This window comes from Sturnus vulgaris, chromosome 9, assembly GCF_052056855.1.
Source record: "Sturnus vulgaris isolate bStuVul1 chromosome 9, bStuVul1.hap1, whole genome shotgun sequence".
NCBI classification, from domain to species: Eukaryota; Metazoa; Chordata; class Aves; order Passeriformes; family Sturnidae; genus Sturnus; species Sturnus vulgaris.
This window is the reverse complement of record NC_142251.1, coordinates 28,438,623-28,449,314: the sequence shown is the minus strand read 5'-3', so window position 1 is coordinate 28,449,314 and position 10,692 is coordinate 28,438,623. Positions and strand designations below refer to the sequence as shown.

The following is a 10,692-nucleotide window of genomic DNA, read 5'->3' as shown; positions in this document are numbered from 1 at the left end:
AAAAAAATTTCTAGTTTTTAAAATATGAAATTTTCCTGACTTTGGAGCAAACACTTGATACAAGACTATGCTCTTACTTCAGTACTGCTTGAAAATAATTATTTTTTCTTTGGTTAATACTACAGCTTTGGTCTTCAGTCAAGTGATAACAAGGGGGGGATAGCTTTAAACTGAAAGAAAATTGGTTTAGATTGGATATGGGGAAGAAATTCTTCACTGTGAGGGTGATGAGACTCTGGTTGCCCAGGGAAGCTGTGGATGCCCCATCCCTGGAAGTGTTCAAGGCCAGGCTGGATGGGGCTTGGAGCAATGTGGGATAGTGGAAGGTGTCCCTGCCCATAGCAGGGGTTAGGAGTAAATGATTTTTAAAGTCCCTTTCAACCTAAACCACTTAGTGATTCCATGAAATTATCCATTCTACATATCTGTGACCATCAATTTGTGTGGGGCTTGCCTGAACTACTGGGTACACCTATAAAATAAGGCAACCATAAATTAGATTTGTATTTCTTATTCAGTTCCAGTAAAATATAATCTATGGAATATTGGCTGTTAGAGCTCCCTATGACCTTCTTCTTCAAATAAAAACCTTGCTTGGCCTTGGCCCTACAAAGTCCCAGCTTGTGGATAAAATCCCAGAATTGCAAAGTGAGGGATATTGAACGAGAGCTCTCTGAAGGGCACTTTAGTGTTAGAGGCAATGGTCAACTCCTCTAAGCTGTAGTCCAAGCAAAATACTCATTTTAATTTAATTTACTCAAATTAATTTCTCAGCTTTTGGTGCCTTGATGCTCACGGAGCAGCATCAGGTAAAAGCAGGGTTTTATTGCCATGAGGGCTTCTGTCAGACAGAAGATAACCTCAGTCCCCTGTCAGAAGTTAAAATATGAGTTATATTGGTTTAATGCTTCTTTTGGCTTGGGACCTCAGTGCCAGGTCAGAAGTTAAAATATGAGTTCTACTGGTTTAATGCCAATTAATTGACCTGGGGATTCGCTGTGACAGGACCACCTTAGTGTTTTATTGAAACCAGAGAAACCGTCATTTACTTCTTTTTAAGCAGACGCTATACTGCCATTTTTAAGGCTATGTGTGGTTACCAAGGCAAGAGCGATGTGCAGAAATGTTGCTTTGCTTCCCCTAACGCCGTAACTCGTATCTTCGCTAGCGGCGGGCACCTCGCCGGGGCCGCTCCCGCCCGTCCCCTCACGGCCGCCATGGCGCCCGCCCCGCCCCCGCCGCCTTCCCGCCCCCGCCGCTTTCCCCCCCATGGCGGCCGTGAGGGACGTGGAGATCGACCCCGAGGGCACCTTCAAGTACATCCTGGTGCGGCTGCAGCGCCCGGATGGCGGCGGGCAGCGGGACATCGTCCGCGGCACCAAGGCCGCCGAGTTCCACAGTGCGTGGGCAGCGGGGGCGAGCGGGCGGCGGCCGGAGCGGGGCTGAGGCGGAGCGGGAGAGCCCCGGCTTGAGGAGCTCAAAATTCCCCTTTTCCCCCCTCTTTCTGCCGTCCCTTGTGGGAGATGAAAGCTGGGGTTTCGTATATTTGAATAGATGTGTCAGGTGCCATTTCTGAGCGCGGCTGAAAGGAATGAGGAGGTGTCTTTATAAACAAGCTGGCGAGTAAGGCCAGATAATGAGAGGTGAAAGCAGCAATGGAGGGGGAACCATAATTTCCATAGGAATTCCACTAATTGACACAACTTGTTAGAAGACTCTGCAAAATCCCTGGATTGACAGAAAAATAACAAGAGACACGAGGAAAAAGAAAAGAAAAGGCAGGGAGTACACATTAGAAAAGGCAATTGGTGCAGTCTGTACCTCTCAAGTACCTCAGCCAAGGGGAAAAGGGAAATGCAGCCGGGAAATTTGGATAAAAAGGAGGCTGTGTCCTCTAGCATCTTGAGAGACCCCATGGGAAATGCCCATGACCTCTTCCTTCATTCGAATAAAGTTGCAGGATTCCTTTATCTCCTTTCTGGATATAAAACTGGTGTTTGTGGATTAATTTTCCTGACAGAATCAGCCTCATTTTGGAGAACAATATATGCTAAATAAAAAATCCAGAGGGCTTTAAATGCAGCTTTTCTATGCCTCTGAAGAGAAACCTCCTCTCTTATAGGTGAAATAAGAAAGTAGTTAAAAAATTATTTCTAGACTGTGTAATGCCTAGTTCATCTTCCGATGGCTCTCACCATTCTTCTTGTGCAGATCATATATTTGAAAAAGTAAACCCTGAGATGGAAAAGCTGGGATATGAGTGCAAGTGCCTTGGAGGAGGGAAAATTGAACATAATAGCAAAGACAAGAAAATCAGGGTATTTGGGCTCTCAACAGTAAGTGCATCTCTCATTTTCCTTTAAATGCTTGTGTCTCTGATGCTCTGGAATTTTTGGTTAATTGCATGGTGGCTTTTGAAAATTTGCATCACATTTTAAACATTAACTGGAAAACTTGCCTGGCTCACTTGTGAGATAGATTAGAAAAACAGTAGTTTTAGGGCAGGCAGCCAAAAAGATAAAGTTGGTGTTACTCAGTGTTAACTTAGAATTAAGACTAAAAATGGAAGTTGGCATCTCTTGACTCAGAATCTTTTAGTCTTGCTGCTGGATCAGGAATAGTCCATTTGTAGTCACAGGGGTTGGATCCAGCTATTGTATGATCTTCATCTGCCAATAAAAATGTTGGTTGGAAGTCACCAGCTAAATTGGGAATGTTGTTCTGTGTATGTTTGGGTGAGAAGAGTAGATACAGTTTAGGTGTGGTAAACTTTTAGTAGGTGAAAAACGCAATAATGCATTTTGTGGGAATAAAAGTAGCAGTTTTGTTACCTCTTAGTGTTCTGTTTAAATTAATGTTCTTTGGGAAAGACTCAGTAAATGGTCAGAATTTCTGTAATTTAGGGAATGTGCTGTAGTCTTTTTCTGCTATTGCTCAGTGATGAAGCATAGCTGCTTCTGTAGTAATAACTGAGTAAAGCTTTTAGGCTTCTAAAGGAGACAAGAAGAAAATAGTTCTATTAAGTTAATTTTCTATAGAAACTGAGGGTTACTTCAAATCTGCTTACCTTTGATGATCAGTGGAGATTGGGCCTTGAATGTTTTAAATGTTTTGAAACAGAGCTACCAATTCTGTTAGTGCTGCTTTTGTTCCAAGATGATTCTGGAATCATAAAGAAGAAAAACTCCTTAGAACTTGGGTGGGGTGGGAAATCAGTGTGTAATGCTTATTACATTAAATTCTTCTGATGGTTGGTGTTCATGACTGCATTTTTAGGTCAGATTTGACACCTGTATTATTAATCTAGCTGTCAAATTAAGTGTTGGAGGCAGTGGTCAACTCTTGAAGTCTGAGAAATATCCTTTATTCTCAGCTTTTGGTGCCTTGATGCTCACACGGGAGCATCAGGTAAAAGCAGGATTTTATTGCCCTGAGGGCTTCAGTCAGGTAGAGACCACGAGGTTCAGATGACCTCAGTCCCAGGTCAGGAGTCAAAATATTAGTTATGTAGGTTTAATGCTTCTTTTGACAGAACTACCTTGGTGTTTTATGGAAACCAGAGAATTTATTGTGAAGCTGTGCTGCTAATTTTAAGGCTGGATGGGGTCTTCAGAGTGGTTGCCAAGGCAAGAGTGAACTGTGGATCTCTTGCTTTCCAACTGACATAACTATGTTACCTGTTATGTTTGAAAAGCTTGCATTTTATAATGCATCAACTTTAACCTTTTCAGTTTAAATGCTTGTTTATTTAAGCTTTTCCTCTTTGGGGCTGTCACTGATGAGTAAGACTATGTTTTGTTTGATAATATAAACTTGGGCATTTTTTTTTTTAGTCTTCTAAGTAAACTTTCATTTATTTCATGTGAAATATTATGGGGAAAAAAATCACCTGTAAATCAGATTTCTATCAGTATACTGCAGTGTTATGTGTAGTTCCAAAATAAGAAATCAAGATAACTCTGCTCATGTAAGACAATAATGGGAAGACCACTTTGACCACAACAACCTTAAATTTCAGTGAGAGAGTAACACTGTGACCAGTGATTTTTAAATGAGAGTTAAAAATAACATAGGTCATCTGACCTTACCTTGGAGTTGCAATGGCTGAAGAGCACAGATACTTAAAATTGTGCTATTATCAGCTAAGGCAAGATGGGAAATAAATAAAACATGAAGAGTGTGATTTCTTTAGTGGCCAGAATTGGGCTCACACTTGTTTGCTTATTCCCTTTCCCCTCAGCTGAGCCAAATCAGCTGTTTGTATGCTCATACATTAAAGTGGGCCAATGCCATCTCTGTGGTTTAAAGGAACATCCCATAAATACAGTGGCTGATGGGTTGGGAACATTTCAAAACAAGCTTTCTGCTGGAGAAATTGTGTGGAAAATGCATTCTCTATTTGACCCCATCTCATTTATTTTCTACAACCTGAATTTGGGGGAGAGGATAATAGAAAAACAAAACATGATACTGCAAGAGTAACTTTTTTAGAACTTGTATTTGATTTGCATCTGAACAACTTGTGTGGATAAGAACTGAATGGTTCTGAAGACTTCATGTCCAATTTGTTCTGTCTTGCAGGGCTATGGAAAAGCAGATCACTCAGTGACTGTGGAGATACTGAAGAAAGAGTATACAGATTATGAAATTACATGGTCAGATGACAAGAAATAAACTTGTGCACACAACGAGCAGTTCTAACCTGGTAACTGTGAGCTGTACTTTGATCAATAAAATTGAATGTGTGTTCTATGTATGTAACCATAAATCTGGACTAACTGGACCCTGCCATAGTTTATAATATGGTTTGTAATCCTCAGATATATCTTACTTTTTAGATCACTCCTTTGTGCAAAATCTGAAGTTCAAACCTTTGCTCCTTTCTTTTTGATGTGCCCTTTAAACACTCCCACCCCATCTTACCTCTAATTGTTTTCATTCAGTCCTATTTCACTGATCTATTGTAGGATTCCTAAGGATTTACCAACTTCAAACACCACTGGACTGAACCTGTTCACTGGTCTTTTGACCACTGTGTTTTCAATTTATTTTTCTATTACTTTTTAGGCTTTTCATCTTTCTTAACCACATTTTAAAAAAACTGGTGTGGAGGGTGGGGTTGACTGTTACAGTTCTTCACCAATGATCCAAATCTTTGATTTACTCAGTGATTTGAAAATCTAGTATTCTGCAGAAGTAATGACCAAAATTTTTGACTTTGCTGTAAGAACCTTCCCCATCACAGAGTGATGGCAATGTAAAATTCTGCCAATGCTTCTTTCATTCTGATTCCCCTGGACTGCTTTAATTTGTGTGAATTTAATAATTTTTTTTGGTTTTTTTCCTAGCAATAATTATGTTCTAGTAAACTACCTGCTGAGTATATCTAGGCAGGAATTAGCTAACATCACCCCCTTGTTGTGGCAGGATGTTGCCTTTTGTTTGTTGTGAAATTACTACAATTTTTTACTTTTTTTGTTTCATGATAGTTTTCATTTAATTCATCTGTGGATTTATTGACTTTCTGTCTTGAAGGCTTGCTGACTTCTAGAGGTATTTGTATATAAATTCCAGCTCTTCCCTTTGCTATGGTTCCTACTGCACTTATTCAGCAGTATCTGGTGATATAGGGAAGCTTTTTCTTTTCAGCATGCAAGTGACTCTTACAGTACAAACCAGGAAATCTGAGAGACTTCAGGCCAGTTTCTATCACCAAAAATCCTGCTGTTATTCCCTTCTTACAGTTGTGATCCATCTTAAGTCCCCTTTCTGTGGCTTTGTTTAGGTTGGGTGGAGAGGAATTCTTATCCTCAAACCTTTCAGTCCAGTCCTCATCAGAAGAGTTCCAGGGGTCTCCATCCCAATAATCTCCTGAACCTGGTGCTACAGATCTCTTGCTTGGCACCAGATTCCCCCCACTTTTTGCAGCCTGGATTCTCCCCTCCAGCACCCTTTCCTGCTTTTGCATCTGCTCTTTGTGCTTCTCTTTGAGTTCTTGTGCAATGATTGTCTGGCTGCACTTCAAATACCGTGGTAATGATTACAGGATTGATTCTACTTAACAAGATTCTGATTTCAGAGAATTATATAATGCCTGTGTGCCTGATAACCAAGAATAACTCCCATGTCAGTAATCTGCAAACTGGGCACTTCCCAGTTCCATCATCGTGGGATTTTTTTTCCCCTAAGCTTTAGTAAAATAACTGTAGTTGCCAGTATACAAGCCTGAGTTTTAAATAGCCTCATTTCCCAAAACTGGCAAATAGTCTTCAAATGGAAGTCATCAGCTAGGGATAGCTGTGTTAAAACAAACAAGCCTTTCAATTTAGTTTCCTGAGGTATTTAATGAGTGATTTTAATCTTTGTCTCCACAATACTTACAGGAAAGACATAATTTAGACAGGACTTATTATTGTAATGACGTGTTCAAAGTATGGGGTGACTGCATGAGGGGAGAAAAATGGTGCATTGAAGTGAGCTGATCAAAATTGAATTACCAGCTGATCTCTACCTTTTATTTCTTCAGAGAAGAAAGATTTTAATGTGTCATAAAAAAAAATACTTTGAGGGACCTGCCAGCTCAGTTATTTTTTTTAGTGCAGTGTCATTAGGGGAAATTTCATTTCCCTGGTCATTAAGCAATATGTACAAGTGTTACAAAGGAGTGAAACGTTTCTTTTCTTCTTTTCCAGTTTGTGAACAGAAGCAGGACACTGGTCACTAGGGTGGTGAGGATTTCTCAGGTAGAGCAAGCCTTAATGTAAATGAGGGAAATTAGTATTAATTCAAGTTGAAACATCAGCAGCCTACAAAACTAAGTGTGGAATTCTGTTTCCTCTCAGCACGTATCTGCTGAATTATAAGAACAGAACTCATTTAGAATATGGAAATCCCAATGCTAATTGTGCTCATTTCACCTGAGAAAAAGCATCCTTCATTTTCTAATCAGATTCTGAAATGGGAAGCTGATTATACTGTGTGGGGTTACTTGTTCTGCAGGTGTGCAATCACTCTGCGATTGTGGCTGTGCCATTCTTCCCTTGAAGTCCTAAAAATTCTGATTCTCTATTTGCACAAAGCCAGCAATGTTTGAGCCAAATACTGAGTGAAGGCACAGTAATTAAACCAAAGATGAGTGAGTTTGATAGTGGAATATTATCAAGAGGAGATATTATAGTAGAATATTTTAAGTATCTTCTTCATTTATTCATCCAAAATTACATGAGATTCTTGTTCCTAACCATATTCTTTGTCATAGTGGTCAACATATCTTATTACTTTAGGTATGGTTCTCTGGAACTGCACCAGACTAGCAGGTATAGAACAAACTATTCAGTGCAAGCCATGATTTATCTTAGGATTGAGTTTGAAAAATGACAAGTGGTAATCCATTTGTTTCCAGCTTCTCTGTTTTGACAGAAAAAGAAGAGCTGTTAACAGTACCTTCTTGATTTGCCAAAGCTAAAACTCTTTTTCCCCTCAGTCTGTAGTCAGCAGTTATCATCATTACGTTTCAGAATCAGTGCAGAAAATTTCCAGAGCACTGTGGCAGTCATGGCAAAACTGACTTTTTTCCTCTCTCTCCCCTATCCTATGAGAAGCTAAATTCAGTAGTTTCCAATCACTTTAAAATAGTCTGAACAGTAGTGAAGGCACTTCTGTCAAGTACAGGAAATCCTTTACAACTCTGTCTTAATAGCAGCAGGTTCAAAACAGGAACTTTGGGATTGACTTTCAGCATCCTCAGTGATGGAAACTTTCAGATCACTGCTGTACTAAGTTTCTTTCCATCCCCTCAGACTATTTATTGTTCCTTCTGCTCTACACTGAATATCCTTGCATCCAGTTTACTGCAGTGGTCACTGGGTCTAAGTTTATATTTCTGTAAGGGCACCTGATAAAGCAGTGCATGATGACAACAGCTGTCTAACAGCTTTCTGTCTGGTTTTGGCCAAGGCAAAACATGCAATAGATTTCCTTTTTTTGTTTTAATTGCCAGTGACAGTGAGTGCTCAAATCCAGGTTTTGTAGTTCTTTGGGGGTTTGTTTGCATTTTTGGTAAGGCAATTTTTTCAGTCTTCAGCCTAAGAAAGTGCTTTGTGTTGCAGGCCTTTCTGAATGCTTTCTGTCCTGTGAAAAGATTGAAGAGGTGTGGATGTTCTGTAGTACCCCCAGCAAGTTTTAAAAAAGGGACAATTCATTTCTGGGAAAGTCTTGTTAAAATAGTAGAACAATCTATTAAAGTCCTGTAATAGCACAGTTTATCTCCTTTTCCAGTTGTCTCCTAAAGCTCAGTTCTATCATTCTCTAGTATTTAATTTGTAGGCTTATTGGTTGGTAGAAGGAGTGTATCTTGTATATAGAATATTTGTTCAAGTCAGCTTCTAAACCAGCATGGCTTTATTGAATTCCCTGCTGAAATTTTCTTAGCCTATGTCAGAATCTGAATGTGAAAATTTAGAAACAGTAGTTAATATTACATTCTTTAAAAGGCTTGAATAAGTCACGTGTGCATTATTATACAAGGAAATATTACATGGATTTCTGAGATCCCCAGCAGGGTAGAACACGAGTGATAAATACAATCACATCCCCCTCTGCTGGCAAAGCAGCAGAGCTCAGAAGTGTGTGGTCCCTGCCTGAATTTGGCTGCAGTTAGGCTGCCCAACCCTTGAGAAAAGCCTCTTGCACTAATTTTGGATGCTAAATTTCTCATTCAGCCACAATACATCATGTATGTCATTCCCATGTCATGTGTGTCATTCCTGTGATGCACAGTTCTGGTGCTGACAGAGAATGTGAAAGCCTGGCTGGAGACAATGACTTTCTTCATCTTTACATATAAATTCTCATAAACAGATGCTGCTTTAAGCAGAACTCTATGCAAAGTGCACATCAGAAAAGTCCATCGCTTCTAGTCAGACACCAGAATTTGTCAAACATTTCAACAACTGCCATCCATAATTTGTCAAACCGTAATAACAGGAAAAAGCAAAAAGACATGAGGATTAAAACATTTTTTGAGTTTTTGGAGAATTAGTAGTTTAATTTTTAAAGACAATTTCCATAATGCATCGCTGCAGACCCTGATCAATTGTTTTAACCATCCTGGTTCTAAACACGTTTCTCTCTTCAATGAATTTCTCGAAGAGATAGACACCACCACCAACTCCAAAATAATGCACTTTGCTTGCCAAATACACACGGCCATTTCTATCCAAGAGCTGGGCCAGTGTGTCATGCAGAGCACTGTAGTAGTCAGGATTATAGATGGTCTCAGAGGTTAGAATTATATCATACTTTGAACAGGGTTTGTTGCTGTTTAACAGGAGCTGGCTGACTTGAGACCACTCTCCAGAAAAAAATCTGCATTTGTTGAGCACATCAGGTGAGCCCTCTGCTTTCCTGGGCCTCTTTGAAGGAGGCTTGCTGGCTTTTCTGTCCTTCCCACTGCTCATCCTCCTGCCTTCCCTGGTACAGTTGGCCACCACATTAGGCAAGGTTATTTCATCAATCACTGTGCTGTTGTAGTCCTGAAAATGGACTCTGGCAGCTTCACCCCGCAAAGCAGCAATTCCCAGCAATCCAGCCCCGCAGCCAAGATCCAGTACAGTCTTGTTGGTAAATTCTATTTCAGCCTCGGAAAAGTAGTCCATGAGATCAAAGGTGCATTCCCAGATTTTCAGCCCTCCTTCATAGACTCCTGGGATGAGATCAGAGTGAGAAGAAACACTTTTGGATATGATGCCTTCACTGTCAGCATCACCCGAACATGTCATTTCCACTACAGACAGCTTTACGTGAAGCAGGTCCAATACTGTTTCCATGACTTTATTTTCCAATACTTTGTTGAGATCTTCGGGAATGCTGTGTTCCTTGGCAGCTTTCACACAGAGATTTTTCTTCGAAGCTGCCTCATCCCGGTGTTTAGCAGCATCCAGCCTCGGGCTGGAGTCTACTGCAGGATTGGCAGCTTCCCTGCTCTTTTCTCTGGGTTCCTGCTTGTCTTTTGGAGAGCACAGCAGTAAGAAGTGAGCATCTGCCTCGCTGTTCTCATTTTCATCAACGGCAAAATTAAACTGAAAATCCATTTTCAGGAATAACAGCTTTTTAAAAGCTTAATTTACTACAGCCAGCTTTTATGTAGGTAGTGTTGCAGGACAGTCTTTTGCTGGTGCAGTATCAGATGTCTTGCCAAGAGCCAGGTGCCTTGCTGCTGGAAATAAGAGTAAATAGTTTTAGGTAACGTTAATATAAGCACAAACCGTCTAATCGTAGCGTCCTGATTTTAATTACTCGGCTTCCCCCGGGAAGTCGTGGAGTCTCCCTCTCTGGAAGCATTCCAAATCCACCTGGACGCGTCGCTGTGTCACCAGCTCTGGGCTGACCGAATCATCTCCAGATGATTCTCTCCTCCAACCCTAACTGCTCAGTAATTTAAAATAACCCGCTCTCTAATCAGTTAAGTTTGTTAATAGCGTCACGGGTGCCCCCATCTCACATACCATAGGTACAGGCATGGCAAAAAATCGCGCTTCAGACTCAGCCTTTCAAGGGTCACTAATCTAAGGCCGGGTGAGGGGCTCCGGGAGCGTTTCCCATCCCGTTTTCCCCGCGCCCACCCGCGGCTGCCGGTGCGGGCCGTGCTCCGCTTCTCCCACGTGGAGCCGCTTCCGCTTCCTCGGGCGCGGG

General features: G+C 40.9%; 2 protein-coding genes across 3 annotated transcripts; one reads left to right on the top strand and one right to left on the bottom strand.

The window, feature by feature from the left end:
• The first annotated feature begins 1,244 nt into the window (after positions 1 to 1,244).
• On the top strand, positions 1,245 to 4,752 carry LOC106852304 (14 kDa phosphohistidine phosphatase-like). The gene is made up of 3 exons (XM_014874825.2): positions 1,245 to 1,399; positions 2,212 to 2,336; positions 4,582 to 4,752. Exons 1-3 carry the CDS (start codon positions 1,270 to 1,272, stop codon positions 4,672 to 4,674), a joined length of 348 nt encoding a protein of 115 aa, XP_014730311.1. The 5' UTR covers positions 1,245 to 1,269; the 3' UTR covers positions 4,675 to 4,752.
• Positions 4,753 to 8,377: 3,625 nt separating this feature from the next.
• Positions 8,378 to 10,672, bottom strand: METTL18 (methyltransferase 18, RPL3 N3(tau)-histidine). Of its 2 annotated transcripts, none has more exons than XM_014874715.2 (2): positions 10,506 to 10,672; positions 8,378 to 10,216 (listed from the first exon to the last, which is right to left on the bottom strand). In XM_014874715.2, exon 2 carries the CDS (start codon positions 10,089 to 10,091, stop codon positions 9,045 to 9,047), a length of 1,047 nt encoding a protein of 348 aa, XP_014730201.2. In that variant the 5' UTR covers positions 10,092 to 10,216; positions 10,506 to 10,672; the 3' UTR covers positions 8,378 to 9,044. The 2 variants fall into 2 exon arrangements, with proteins under 2 accessions (XP_014730201.2, XP_014730202.2); XM_014874716.2 differs by having other exon boundaries at positions 8,378 to 10,213.
• Positions 10,673 to 10,692: the final 20 nt, after the last annotated feature.

Bases quoted from the DNA above. Each gene is read 5' to 3' on its own strand.
- LOC106852304 (XM_014874825.2), top strand. From the start codon at position 1,270: ATGGCGGCCGTGAGGGACGTGGAGATCGACCCCGAGGGCACCTTCAAG. The intron at 1,400-2,211 runs GTGCGTGGGCAG...CTTCTTGTGCAG, and splicing joins CAAGGCCGCCGAGTTCCACA to ATCATATATTTGAAAAAGTA. The intron at 2,337-4,581 runs GTAAGTGCATCT...TCTGTCTTGCAG, and splicing joins GGGTATTTGGGCTCTCAACA to GGCTATGGAAAAGCAGATCA.
- METTL18 (XM_014874715.2), bottom strand. From the start codon at position 10,091: ATGGATTTTCAGTTTAATTTTGCCGTTGATGAAAATGAGAACAGCGAG.